This window comes from Puntigrus tetrazona, chromosome 24 (genome assembly GCF_018831695.1).
Source record: "Puntigrus tetrazona isolate hp1 chromosome 24, ASM1883169v1, whole genome shotgun sequence".
In the NCBI taxonomy this organism is placed as follows: domain Eukaryota; kingdom Metazoa; phylum Chordata; class Actinopteri; order Cypriniformes; family Cyprinidae; genus Puntigrus; species Puntigrus tetrazona.
Genome location: NC_056722.1, coordinates 5,700,929 through 5,715,928, shown reverse-complemented (window position 1 = coordinate 5,715,928; position 15,000 = coordinate 5,700,929). Strand labels below are relative to the sequence as shown.

Below are 15,000 nucleotides of genomic sequence, written 5' to 3'. Positions count from 1 at the left end.
CAAACACGCTCACAAACACGCTCACAAACACGCTCACAAACACACACACGCTCACAAACACACACACGCTCACAAACACACACGCTCACAAACACACACACGCTCACAAACACACACACGCTCACACACACGCTCACACACACACACGCACACACACACGCTCACTCACACACACACACACGCTCACACACACACACACGTGTGATTCTGAACACATAAGCTCACCCTGAGGAGCCGTGAGGGTCCGGCCGTGATCCTGACACCAGCCCACCGGGTGAATGAACGGGCTGCTGGCGTCACACCTGAGACACACACACACACACACACACACACACACACACACACACACACAGCTCTCATTACATTTACATTTCAGTCAGTTTGTCAGTCATCTGGCTCTCTCTCATTTACTTACATCACAGTCATTTTCACATCTGCATGTCATTATTATTATTACATTATTAGTACTTAATTTATTATACTTTTCTATGATTTCTATGATTTTTTTAAATTAATTTTTCCAGTTTTTAGTGTTTTAGTACTTATGTTCCTATTAAGATACAATTTTTATTGGACTTTTACTTAATAGTTTTCTATTTTTTAGTTTAAGTTTACTTTAAGTTTAGTTTAATTTTTAGTAATTGATATATACTTTATACTTTATCATGTCATTTCTATTGCACAGGTTTTTCACCTAATGTTTATAAATCAAGTTAAAATATATGATTTTAATTAATCTCTAAATCTGCGTTAACTTCATTCCACATCCCATGTTACAGTAGCATTATTTATATAACATTAAATTATAATTTTTTTTTTTTTTTTTCATACATTGAATTTGCTTTTATTTTCGTTTTCACTTTTCATTTTAATTTGACTATGTTTTTAGTTATGAAACATTACACCTGTGTTTGTAATTCATAAAGCCCAGAGCTTCTCCTGCTGGACACACACAGTAATAACACACTCTTTCTGCTCTGTTTATAGCGCGCTGAAGGGACGTCTCTGTGTGGGCAGACTCTAATTTTACCTCGTCTTCCTCTCCAGGGTTTTTCCTCAGCTAATCCCAGCAGTGATGCAGTGCGTTATATAAAACACACACGAATCAATCCGGCATCATACACACGCCTTACATAAGCAGCGGCGGATATTAATACGCTAGCATTAACGTGATGAAGAAAACATCAAACTATCAATAATCATACGCTACCGTGATCTTTCTTCTTTCATCGGCCCTGATCTCACACCTTTCTAAAACTCACAGAATATTCATATATTTATTAGGGCTTTTTAGAATTGGCCGCTTAAACAGATTATACACAAACAGACTTTAAACAAACATTTTTTAAAAATTTTATTCTGTTATCTTTCGTCATTCGCAAATAAATATTTCAATTAATCTCAAACTATTTAAGTTTTGTTACCGTTCTGCTTTGTCATTTTTATTAAATATTTCAACATATCTTTGATCTATTTTCAGTTTAGTCATTCTTAATATTACTATTTTGATTTCATTTATTTCACAGTTAAGGGTTAATTTTTTTTTAATTTATTTCCAGGTGTTTAAATACAAATATATATATATATATATATAATATATATTTAATATATATATATTTTTTATTTTTATTTTTTTAATATTTATATAGTATTATAGTTTTTATTAATATTCAGATTTTATTTTTATATCTTGTAGAAAACCGTTTTTATATTTCATTAATTGTATTTTGCGTTCGTCTCATTCATTGTTTATTTATTCTTTTTATCTTCATTTGTGTAAATGCAGTCCTAAATCCTAAGTACTGTGGTATTACCATGATATATAAAAGGGTAAAGGAGACGGGTTAGTTAGTGCTCCTCACCAGTAGTCGTAGGTGTCGTCCCAGTTGTCGAAGTGCACTAGGAAGCGGTCGTCCACGATGTCGGCCACGCTGGCCACACACACCAGACACGGGTTCTTCCGGTCCACCGCCTCCAGCTTCATGCCCACCTCGAACCCCGAGCCGCTCTGAGACGAGAGAGCGCCGGTTAGTGAGCGTCAGTGAGCGAGAGCCGCTCTGATCTGAGTAACCGGGTCTTACTCTGCTCTGGACTCTGAAGAGACTCTCTGACGCTGCTGGACAGTTACTGGCCTCCAGATACTGCTTCCAGGTAAACTCGTTCAGCTTGTAACCTGAACACGGCACCAAACACAGAACCAACACACCACACTCAACATCTCCTGAAGAACTGAGCCAGTGAGACTTCACATGACTTGAAATTACCAGATGTTTGAGAAGAAATACATTATATTAACTGTTCTTATTATATACATATATATGCATGCATAAGAATATCCTGTGTGTGTGTGTGCGAGTGTGTACGCGAGAGTGTGTGTGCGAGTGTGCGAAGTGTGTGTGTGTGTGTGTGTGTGTGTGTGTGAGTGTGTGCGAGAGAGTGTGTGTGTGTGTGTGTGTGAGTGTGTACGCGAGAGTGTGTGCGAGTGTGTGTCTGTGTGCGTGTGAGAGTGTGTCTGTGTGTGTGCAAGTGTGTGTGTGCAAGTGTGTGTGTGTGTGTGAGTGTGTGTGTGTGTGTGTGAGTGTGTACGCGAGAGTGTGTGCGAGTGTGTGTCTGTGTGCGTGTGAGAGTGTGTCTGTGTGTGTGCGAGTGAGTGTGTGCAAGTGTGTGTGTGCAAGTGTGTGTGTGTGTGTGCGAGTGTGTGTGTGTGTGTGTGTGTGTGTGTGTGCGAGAGTGTGTGCGAGTGTGTGTCTGTGTGCGTGTGAGAGTGTGTCTGTGTGTGTGCGAGTGAGTGTGTGCAAGTGTGTGTGTGCAAGTGTGTGTGTGTGTGTGTGTGTGTGTGTGTGAGCGTGTGAGTGTGTGAAAGTGTGTATGCGTGTGTGTGTGTGCGAGTGAGTGTGTGTGTGAGTGTGTGCAGGCCTTGACATCGACGCCCGCCAAGCCATCAAATGTTTGCAAATTTGACATTATAGTAATATAATGTTAAAAAGCATTACAGTTCAGTATTTGAATTTATTGAAAATATATAAATGTTGACGTTTAGCGCCACTTGTTTAATGAAAATGCATTATTGAACGAATCAGTCTGAACGAATCAGTCTGAACGAATCAGTCTGAACGAATCGTCTGAAGGCTTTAACGAACCGGCGGTTCATAGCGGTCTCTCTTTTTCCCCACATTTCATATTCATATTTATTACAAATATGAATGTAATACAATATACATACATGATATATATTACACACCCAGCTAGCTATATGTATATTAAAACACCAATCTCACAGCATCATCCTGTAATAATTGTGCATGCAGTTAAAAGCATTCATGCTATATTTCATCTTCACTAAATGATCAGGATCTGAATGCTGCTTCTGTTTCTTCTGCAGCGGAAAGGATACGTACGAGAGGGAACAGCCCTATATTATCTTATTATATTAAGTGGAATCATTAATAAAACATAAGATGAAGGATTATGAGAACATTTAGCACGTCAAGGGAAAAAAATTCCCTTTAAATAGGTCAAAAAACACTTGTGTGCAGTATTTATATAAAAGGTCATTTCACAACATGGAAACTGCGGCCTGTGAAAAACATGTCGAGCCCTGTATGGATATATGTGTGTATTGAAGCTCAGCACACAGGACTTGATCTGTGTTCCTCAGAGCGGCGCACCTTTGGGGGGATGGAGCTTGTGTCCCGTCGCCTCGCACCATCCGGCCGGTTTGATGTCAGGAGAGTCGGCGTTTACCCAGAAGTCATAGCACTCTGAGAAACCATCGATATGGAGCCGCATTCGGAAGCCGATCACCTTCAACAACAACAACAACCACAACAATACTCTGAACCAGCACAAAAAAGATCCGTTTAAATACTAAACAATGCAGTGCATTCTGGGACGCCCTCACCTTAACATGCAAATATCAAAACTATATAAATAAATAAATATATATATATATATATATATATATATATATATATATATATATATATATATATATATATATATATATAATTTAAAAAACAATAGCCTACAACTAAATCACCTTTCAGCTTGTTAAAAATCTACTAAAAGAATCTAAAAGTACACTTAAAGCTGTTATGCATCATGCATTAAAAAGGTATGTATAATGTAAACATGCATGCATATAATTGTATTGATATAATTAATACTACATATTTATACCTTTTACTTATTAATCTAACATTTCTCGTAAGTATATCAACACGTTTGTGCATTTATACAGACACAAAGTACACACACACACACACACACACACACACACACACATATATTTTGTAAACAGAAAGGTCTTTTGCACACAACCTGGTTGCAGTGAGTCACGCTGTAATGCATTATCCCGTACGTTATGAACACGTTTCTAAAGCACATGCACAAGTGACAGTAAAAGAGTGTTTCTGACCTCGGCCACAGACAGCACACAGAACATGGACTGATGCAGCGGGTCGATGCCTTCCAGCTTCATGCCCACCTTAAAGCCATTCCTGCCGTCAGGAAACGCCTGGAACTGGAGGAGAAACAAACGCAAGCGTTCAGAGACACAAGGACCGCCGGGAGTTGCCATGGCAACCGCCTCCCGCCTTTCCGAGGAACAATCCGAGCATTCGAGGCTTCCGATCAAAGACACTTCTCTAAACCGGATCAGTTCTGGAAATCAAGACCTCAGCATCATCAGAGCAACGCAACCTCGGTCAATAAAGGATGTGAATGGGTGCCGTCACAACCATCCACAGCACTCCATCAGTTAACAAAGAGAAAACTAATCCAGCATTGAGATGCTTTTAATGTGTAAAATATAAGTCCATTATCCATAATTACATCCAATAAAAATGTTGCGTTAAGAATTTAAAATATCCTTCTGCAAACATTACAGGAACGTTACTTTTGAATGTTCTCCTGAAACAAAGCAGCAACATTCATTAAACTCTAGATGAACATTCAACAAACATTTTAGTTCCACAAATAACGCTTAAATAACTTTTTGAGAAGGTTATAATAAACCGGGTCACTTTGAGCTGAGACTCTGTTAGTGTTCCTGGAAGAGTGTTTTTATAACGTTGAGAGAACCTTTCCAGAACATTGAATAACTCTTCCTCCGGAGAAAAAGTGTTCTGGTCTGAATCTGGAGAGAAATCTGCTCGGATCAAAACTAAAATGTGTCTGGATTTTGATGAGAGAGAAAACAGAAGATGCGCTTTTTTTACTGAAGGAGGAGTTATTATGAATTATAGACTCATATTTATGTTAAAAACATCTTAATGCTGGATTAGTTTGATGTTCTGTCTCGTCCGGATGATAACGGATGGACCGGAGCGCCGTGGATTGATGTTTTTATCTGACGGCACCCATTCACTTCCATTGCAGAGACGCATTTCCTCAAACCTACTGAAGAAACAAACCTTTAAACACGTCGTAGGAATGCATTAATAACATTTAATCTAACATCCTAACTTCATAATATATTGACTTTAATTAATCAGAGCAAAGCTGATGCTCTTCTTTAACTCAAGAAAGCAAAAGGACTAAATAATGCTTGTATTTCCCAGTAAATGAAATAAAAATATAAAATACGTGCGAACACAGTGAGAAAAATAAAGCTGTTCTGCCTTTAAATAATCATGTTTTCTTCTTGTCTGAATCTTACACTCACTTTATTTTGACTTCTTCTTTTATGTGGTTGTGTATCTCCAGTAAATATATACTGATTTATAACATTTGGATATTTGGAGTGGAAAACAAAAGCCCGTTTTCACCACAGGAACCAGGATCTAAATGTCTTTCGTGGTAAAGAGCAGAAAGTCCCTGCTCACGAGGTCAAAGGTCAGGACTTTTCTGGGAGGGACATATTTTGGGTCCTAGTATTCTTGAATTAAGATGCATTTACTTGACTAAAATATTAGGTGTTGTTTTTAAAAATAGTATGGATTTTGTTCGTTTTTGCTTAAAAAAAACAAATATATCAGCCAATGGGGTTAGAAGAAAGATCTTAATTCAAAGGCTGATTTTTCTGGATTACATTTTAATAGTTAATTTAAATAATCAGAAACATGTACAAATTAACGACGTATTAAAAGCTCAACTAAATGTACATCTTTGAGGCTTCCACATTCATTTAATTTCCATTTTCTGAACTTAGTTTTGATGGTTAAATGAAAATCTCGTCCGGTTACTCCGATCATGAAATCAATACAATTTAACAACAGATTATTGTTTTCATTTTTCTGCATTGTTTCGATTGTTAAAATTATACTTTAAGAACCTTAAAATATGTCTCTCTGAATCTATTAAACCTTTTAAATATTTTATTTTTATATTTAACACATTTTTTTATATTTTTGTCCCCCTTTTCTTGTTTTTAAATGTAGGAAAAATTAAGTTTTAGTAACTATGTTAAATTAACTGAAAATTTAACAACTTTTTTAGGTCTCTGTAAAAATCTGTTTAATGTTTTTTAAACCAAATTAATTGGCTTTAATAACCCAAAAAAATACTATAAACTTAAAAGAAAATGTTTAATTATGAAAAATATAATTAAATAAATAATTTAATATGAAATAATTATGAAAAATTTAATTTTTTTAGAAATTGTGTCTGTTTTAATTTTTCTGGATTTAATTTTATTTCTACAGAAAAAAGGGTGGTATTTAAATGAAAACATGAGCAACCAGCAGTTTAATTCCTTCGAGGCTGATGAGAACGTTTTGATCAACGACGGAGAACGAGTAAGAATCTTCAGGATCCTTCATCTTCCGGAGCGCTGCTCCTGGACCAGTACCTCGGTGAAGATCTCCAGAGGAGCCGCTTGAGATCGCTCGTCCTCCAGATACTGATCCCAGGACCACGGCTTCTTCTTTCCGCTCAGCGCTGCAGGAAACACAGAACCGTGAGCCGGGAACAAAACCAGCCTAAAACATGAAGAAGCCCCCTCTCCAGCGACGCCTGCTTCGTTAGGATCGGACTACACCTGTCTGAGATACGACTACTACACACATCTAAATACTGAGAAAAATTAAGTGCTTAGCAATGAATCTTAAAACAAAGTTTACTTAATATCCTAATGGTTTTGGAGCCATGCGGTGTATCTCACAGCCGATGAAACACACAGTGTTTTTATGAAGCTACCTTGTGACGAGGAAACTTTATTCTTCATCTTTGCGGCTTCTTCTTTGGGTCGCTCCTGAGAAGAAGAGGAGCGTCTGATCAGTCTGTTCTGAGAGTCACTGAAGGTCAGGGGTCAGGGGTCAGGGGTCACGGTACTCACACGCAGACTGTACTCGTCCGACACGCTTCTGGGGTTCTTTCTCTTACGGTCCTCGCTCTGCATCATTAGAGATCAGCTCTGAAAAGATTAGAAAGTGTCACTGACATCCTTCAGAAATCATTCTAATATATGTGTGTGTTTATTTATATATATATATATATATATATATATATATATATATATATATATATATATATATAAACAAATAAATGCACACACATACAGGAGTTACTTTAAAAACACCTCCATGTATATTATTTGTATCATTTATATTATACAGAGATGCATTTAACATAGAAAGCAACATTTCTCTTAAATATATGCATGTGTTAAATATGTTTCAGAGATAAACTGACCGGCTGCTGTCGGGGTCAGGGGTCAGGGTTCAGCCCGAACACATCCCGCTCAAACACACACTTCATCACACCTACAGGACCTGAGGGAGACCAGCCACACACACTCAAATTAAATATAGCTCAATGTAACACACACACAAATACATAAATAAATAAAATATTTTTATTATTAAATATATATAAAATTTATATAAAATCACTGTTTAATCAGCTTGCATTTTTCTGATTACATTTTAATAAATAAAATATTTTTACTATAATTATTATAAAAAATATATATATATATATATATATATATATATATATATATATATATATATATATATATATATATATATATATATTGAAAACTGTTTTTCGTCTTTGAATAATAGTTTTTATTTTAATTTTAAAGTTTTTGAATTTGTAAATGTCTATATGGTTTTTATTAAAAATATTTAGTACTTAAGGATAAACCATATAAAAATGCAAAATAAGTTTATATATATTATATACACAGACACTTTAAATATTATACTCTTCTACACACTTAAAAACTGGCTTGTATTTTTTTTAAATATATGAAAAAAACCACATTACTAAAGATATGAGATGTAGAGAGATCAGAGGAGTCTTCACAGAATCATGAAGATGTTTATTATGACTGAGACTGAACACATGACTTCAGATCATACGGATATTACTCATCAGAAATACAGTTATACACACATTACACACATAATAAAGAGTTAGAACTCCTTGTGACTTTATAATAGAATTATTATTCTATATCTGAGTGATATTGCTGGACGTTTACCAGCTGTTATTCACTGCAGAAACTCTGGAGCTTCATAAAGAAACTCAGCAGTAATGCAAAAAACAATTAAAAATTGTTATTTTCGGCTAACAGCCAAGGCAGCTTTTTAACTTGTGCTCAGTTTAAGTTGATGCACTAAAATCTAAAACTTAGATAAAAATGAATGAAACCTAATATAAACTAGATCTTTTAAAAATAAAAAGCACACAACAAAATTACCTCACACACACACACACACACACACACACACACACACACACACACAGACAGACCTCACACACACCTCACACACCTCACACACACACAGACACACACCTCACACACACACAGACACACACACACAGACACACACCTCACACACACCTCTCAAACACACACACACACACCTCACACACACACAGACACACACCTCACACACACCTCTCAAACACACACACACACACACACACACACACACACCTCACACACACAGACACACACCTCACACACACCTCACACACACACACCTCACACACACACACCTCACACACACACAGACACACACCTCACACACACACACACACACACACCTCTCAAACACACACACACACACACACAGACACACACCTCACACACACACACACACACACCTCACACACACAGACACACACCTCACACACACACACCTCACACACCTCACACACACACACACACACACCTCACACACACACACACACACACACACACACACACACACACACACACACACACACACACACCTCTCACACACACACACACACACACACACACACACACACACACACACACACACACACAGACACACACCTCACACACAGACACACACACACACACACACACACACACACACACACACACACACACACACACACACACACACACACACACACACACACACACACACACACACACACACACACACACACACACACACACACACACACACACACACACACACACACACACACACACACACACACACACACACACACACACACACGACACACACACACACACGACACACACACACACACACACACACACGACACACACACACACACGACACACACACACACACACACACACACACGACACACACACACGACACACACACACGACACACACACACGACACACACACATGACACACACACGACACACACACCACACACACACAGCCTGATTCAGGCCACGCTTTACAGGACTGGAGAGATCGCTTTGAAACGCTCGATTAACTCGGAAAAAAAGATTCGATCCCAAACAATTCAGTTCTGGAGTTCAACTCACTGAATCGATGAATCTTTAGAATCTTCTCACGTGATCCTTTGAACATTCATGAAGACAAATCCAATCCCCAACTAAAACTGTAACTTTACTGTAGTTCTTCTCTCAAGCTAATTCTGACCCAGAAGAACCTTTTCATCCATTAACGTCTGAAAACCTCACAGAGACGTCCTCAGATTCTTAAAAAGGTAGGAAACGGACGGTTCTTTTATGACATCGCTGTGAAGAACCTTTTGAGGCTCTTTTAAAGTACTTCAGAATTTCCCGTTTCATCACGTGACTCCCGTTTCTTTCTGGTCGTGTGATTTCTTTCTGTGTTTAATCCCTGAAACTGAACACTGAATCAGCTCACCACACACACACACACGACACACACGACACACACACACACACACACGACACACACGACACACACGACACACACGACACACACACACACACACGACACACACACACACACACACACACACACACACACACACACACGACACACACACACGACACACACACACGACACACACACACGACACACACGCCACACACGACACACTCTCACACGACACACTCTCACACGACACACTCTCACACACACCTCACACACGACACACTCTCACACGACACACTCTCACACGACACACTCTCACACGACACACTCTCACACGACACACTCTCACACGACACACTCTCACACGACACACTCACACACTCACACACTCACACACGACACACTCACACTCTCACACTCTCACACACACACACACACGACGGCTTCACGGACGAGAAACATAATCATTCTCGCTGAAGTCAAATCATAAATACAGATGACAGATCGACTTCATCACGCTCTTTTATGTAACACACACTCATCATGAACTTTCGTGGAACGGTTTAATAAAAAGAAGTAAAGCGTAACACCCTGGGCGGTGCATTCGGTCAGAAATCTCTCTTCACGCTTTATTATCACAAAATATAGATTCATAAAGAAAATGATGAATGTGAAGAGAACAGTGTGAGGTGAAGGGAAGCCCAGAAGAAGTTTTCACATCCTCTCTGACCAGAACAAAACATAAGAGTTCAATATTAAAACTATAGTTAACAAAACCAAAATAAAACATTTACTTGAAGTGAAGTAAATATTAACTGAAATAAATCTTGAAAATAACTGACATTTAAATAACTAAATATTTTAACACTTTTTTGTAACTATTAAAAATAAACTTATTTTAATAACATTCAAAGTAAAAATAAAATAAATAAATAAATAAATAAATAAATAAATAAATAATAATAATAATAATAATAATAATAATATATATATATATATATATATATATATATATATATATATATATATATATATTATATATATATATACACACTATAAAAGTGTCTCAATTACACTAAAATAACTGCCTAATAACAACAAAAATAATAATAATGATATTAAAACTTCCCAAAACACTGATCAGGAAAACACGGGTTTTTTTTACTCAAAACTATGAAAAATAACTCACTAATACACTAAGAAGCAGCAAACAAACAAACAAACAAGTTATAAATAAGTTACATTAGACGAGATTTACATATTTACATCAACACCACACCAACATTCAAAATTATTTTCCAGCAAAATCATACTAAATATTTCTTTAAGTGAGTTCTGATTTCATAAAAGAGAGTTTTTTGACTTACATTAAAAGCTGAATGTTTGGCTTATTTGGTAAACGGCGTCTGAACAGCAGCGAATAAAACACACACACACACACACACACACACACACACAAACACACAAACACACACACACAAACAAACACACACACACACACACACACAGACACACACACACAAACACACAAACACACACACACAAACACACACACACACACACACACACAGACACACACACACAAACACACACACACACACACACACACACACACACACACACACACACACACACACACACACACACACACACACACACACACACACACACACACACACACACACACACACACACACACACACACACACACACACACAAACACACAAACACACAAACACACAAACACACACAAACACACACACACACACACACACAGAGCAGGAAGTGATGTGGGGCAGTCATTCAGCAGGAAACATTTCAACAACTTCCTGGCACAGAAATCCAAACAAACAAGAGCGGAGCAGCATTATCAGGCGTCACGAGAGAAGCACATAACCCTGCTTCCTCCGAGCCGTTTAATGCACTTACACTATCTTTCTGTTCCTGTAACTACATGACATCCGCTTTAAAACAATCCCTCTGTGAAGCTCACGCCTGATGACTGACGGCTCGAAGCATCCCAGCATCCTCTCAACTCAACACACTTCAACTTCAAATAATAGAAACATTCAATATAAAGAAAAAAACACACTCTTTTTCATCTTTTCAATTAGTTTAACTTGAGAAAATACACTAAAATATAATACAAAATTTTATTTAAAAAATTACAAAAGAAAAATGATATATTAGTTTATATTATATAAATGCTTTATAAAGGCGTGCTCTATAGACAAAAACTTTTTCCTGGGATTTTATCACTATAATGATAATCAGATGATATTTTGCTGGTATCTTAAGAACTAGTCCTAAAGTATATCCTTCATATTCTGTGATGAACTATTTCTCTTCTACAGTAAGCTTAAATAGATTTTCACATTTCTGGGGCATTTCTCCTTTTTTAAAGCCATATTGTTTTTTCTAAAAGCATGCATCAATTAAAACAAGACGACACTTCTGGGCTGTTACCAGAAAAATCAACTCAATTCAACTTTGAGAAGCTGGAAGCTGCGTCTGAAGAGGTATTTAGACACACATACACACATGTACACACACATACATACACTATACACACACGTATACACTAATACACATACATACACACACGTATACACACACTAATACACATACACTATACACACACATACACACTAATACACATACACACACGTATACATATACACACACACACTATACACACTAATACACATATACACACTACACACTACACACACATACACACTAATACACATACACACAACACACACTATACACACTAATACACGTATACACACTACACACTACACACACATACACACTAATACACATACACACACACACACACACTATACACACTAATACACACTACACTACACACACACATACACACACACACAACACACACACACACACACACTATACACACTAATACACATACACACTATACACACACATACACACGTATACATATACACACACACACTATACAGACTAATACACGTATACACACTACACACACACACATACACACTAATACACTTACACACAACACACACACACACTATACACACTAATACACGTATACACACTACACACACACACACACACACACATTAATACACATACACACAACACACACACACACATACACACTAATACACATACACACTATACACACACACTAATACACATACACACTATACACACACGTATACACACTACACACACACACACACTAATACACATACACACACTATACACACACTATACACACACGTATACACACACGTATACACACACGTATACACACAGACACTAATACACATACACACACTATACACACACGTATACACACTACACACACACACTAATACACATACACACACATACTATACACATACACTATACACACACATATAAACACAACACAAAAAAAAACACAATCTTTGTGTTTTCATGGCTTTAGGTTGAAACACACACACCATACATCACTGCTGCTCCTCTCTTCCCTGCCTGTTTTTTTTCTTAGAAAACCCATCAGTCTGAAAAGCGCACCGCGCCGTGATTGGACGAACACCTCAAGCGTGTGACTGGAAACACACGGCGTCTCCATGACAACAGCACCAGGTTCAAGAAGAAGGTTTCTACAAACCCCTAAGAAGTGTGTGCCGTGTCACATGACCAGAGAAGATGAGGACTGCAGCAAAAGCACAGAAAGGATGATGCTAGCGTTCTAGTATTAATAGATGAGTGTGTTCAGAGAGAGAGGGAAGTACAGTGTTCATGTCTTCATCTAACAGTTATACAGATGATATATAGAACCTTTTAAATGTGTGTAGGGTGATGATTGAGTTACACATTATTTTCACAGCTTTTCAAAAAAAAAACACTTATTATGATTTCAAAGGGTTGCAAATGACACAGTTTGGATACTTTCACTTCTGAAAACACGACAAGCATCGATTCCTGAAGAGTCGAGCAGGAAAACCAAGCAAAAACAAGGCCTTCTCCACCATCCAGAAGATCTGAACCCTGGACGAACAGAAGACAGGGAACCAGCTCTGAAGAGGAAGTGACAATCAACAGGTGCCGCGGATCCGAACGAGTCTCAGGAGCACGAACACACACACACACACACACACACACACACACACACACACACACACACATCCATGACGAGAGAGGAAAATGGCGACTTCAGCGCGCACACACACACACACACACACACACACACGTGATGATGACAGACAGACAGACAGACATACAGAGAAAGAAGAGAAGAAGAAGAAGAAGAAGAAGAAGAAGAAGAAGGCGACAGATCTCGCGCGGGAGAAACACAGCACGCGTTACAATGTAACACCAGCGGCGGCGACTGACCGAGAAACATTGTAACGCGTCACACACACACACACACACACACACACACACACACACACACACACACACACACACACACACACACACACACGAGCTACATCTTCATCTCCACTGGCTTTAAACGGCAGAAACACACACATTAGCCGAGTAGCCTTAACACAAACACACACACACACACACAACTGCGGCTGTAGGGAAATCTCTCTCTCACTCACACACACACACACACACTCCTCGCGACACAATCACACGCCTGCGGAGCAGATTAAACAGAAAAGCGCAGACTGAGTGTCCTATCTTTGGTGATTTCTTACCCGCACTCAGAGCCTGAGATCCTCCAGACAGACGCGCTGACAGACAGCACGGAGCAGTGCGCATGCGCAGCGCGCGGCCCTCTACTGGACGAGCGAGGTCACGTGACAGAGCGAACAACAACAACTCATCAGCAGCTCGCAGCATCTCTGGAATATTCTCCTCAAATCAGCTCACTCTGTCAAACACTGGCCACGAACTACGGAGAGTCTGCCGTGCTAATTAATTATTACCTTCTTATAACAATTATGACAATAATA

The 15,000-nt window shown here is 38.2% G+C and overlaps 1 protein-coding gene across 2 annotated transcripts in view; it reads right to left on the bottom strand.

The window, feature by feature from the left end:
• LOC122329551 (lethal(3)malignant brain tumor-like protein 4) overlaps nucleotides 1–14,819 on the bottom strand; it is a 41,728-nt gene extending 26,909 nt beyond the window's left edge. For both annotated transcript variants that reach the window (XM_043225846.1, XM_043225848.1), the window contains exons 1-10: nucleotides 14,743–14,819; nucleotides 7,633–7,712; nucleotides 7,277–7,354; nucleotides 7,138–7,192; nucleotides 6,791–6,879; nucleotides 4,418–4,522; nucleotides 3,669–3,804; nucleotides 2,082–2,173; nucleotides 1,863–2,008; nucleotides 226–302 (exon numbers count right to left, since the gene is read on the bottom strand). In XM_043225846.1, the coding sequence (XP_043081781.1) occupies nucleotides 226–302; nucleotides 1,863–2,008; nucleotides 2,082–2,173; nucleotides 3,669–3,804; nucleotides 4,418–4,522; nucleotides 6,791–6,879; nucleotides 7,138–7,192; nucleotides 7,277–7,342 (766 nt within the window). In that variant the 5' untranslated portion in view covers nucleotides 7,343–7,354; nucleotides 7,633–7,712; nucleotides 14,743–14,819. The remainder of the gene's footprint in view (nucleotides 1–225; nucleotides 303–1,862; nucleotides 2,009–2,081; nucleotides 2,174–3,668; nucleotides 3,805–4,417; nucleotides 4,523–6,790; nucleotides 6,880–7,137; nucleotides 7,193–7,276; nucleotides 7,355–7,632; nucleotides 7,713–14,742) is intronic.
• Between the last annotated feature and the right edge of the window lie 181 nt (nucleotides 14,820–15,000).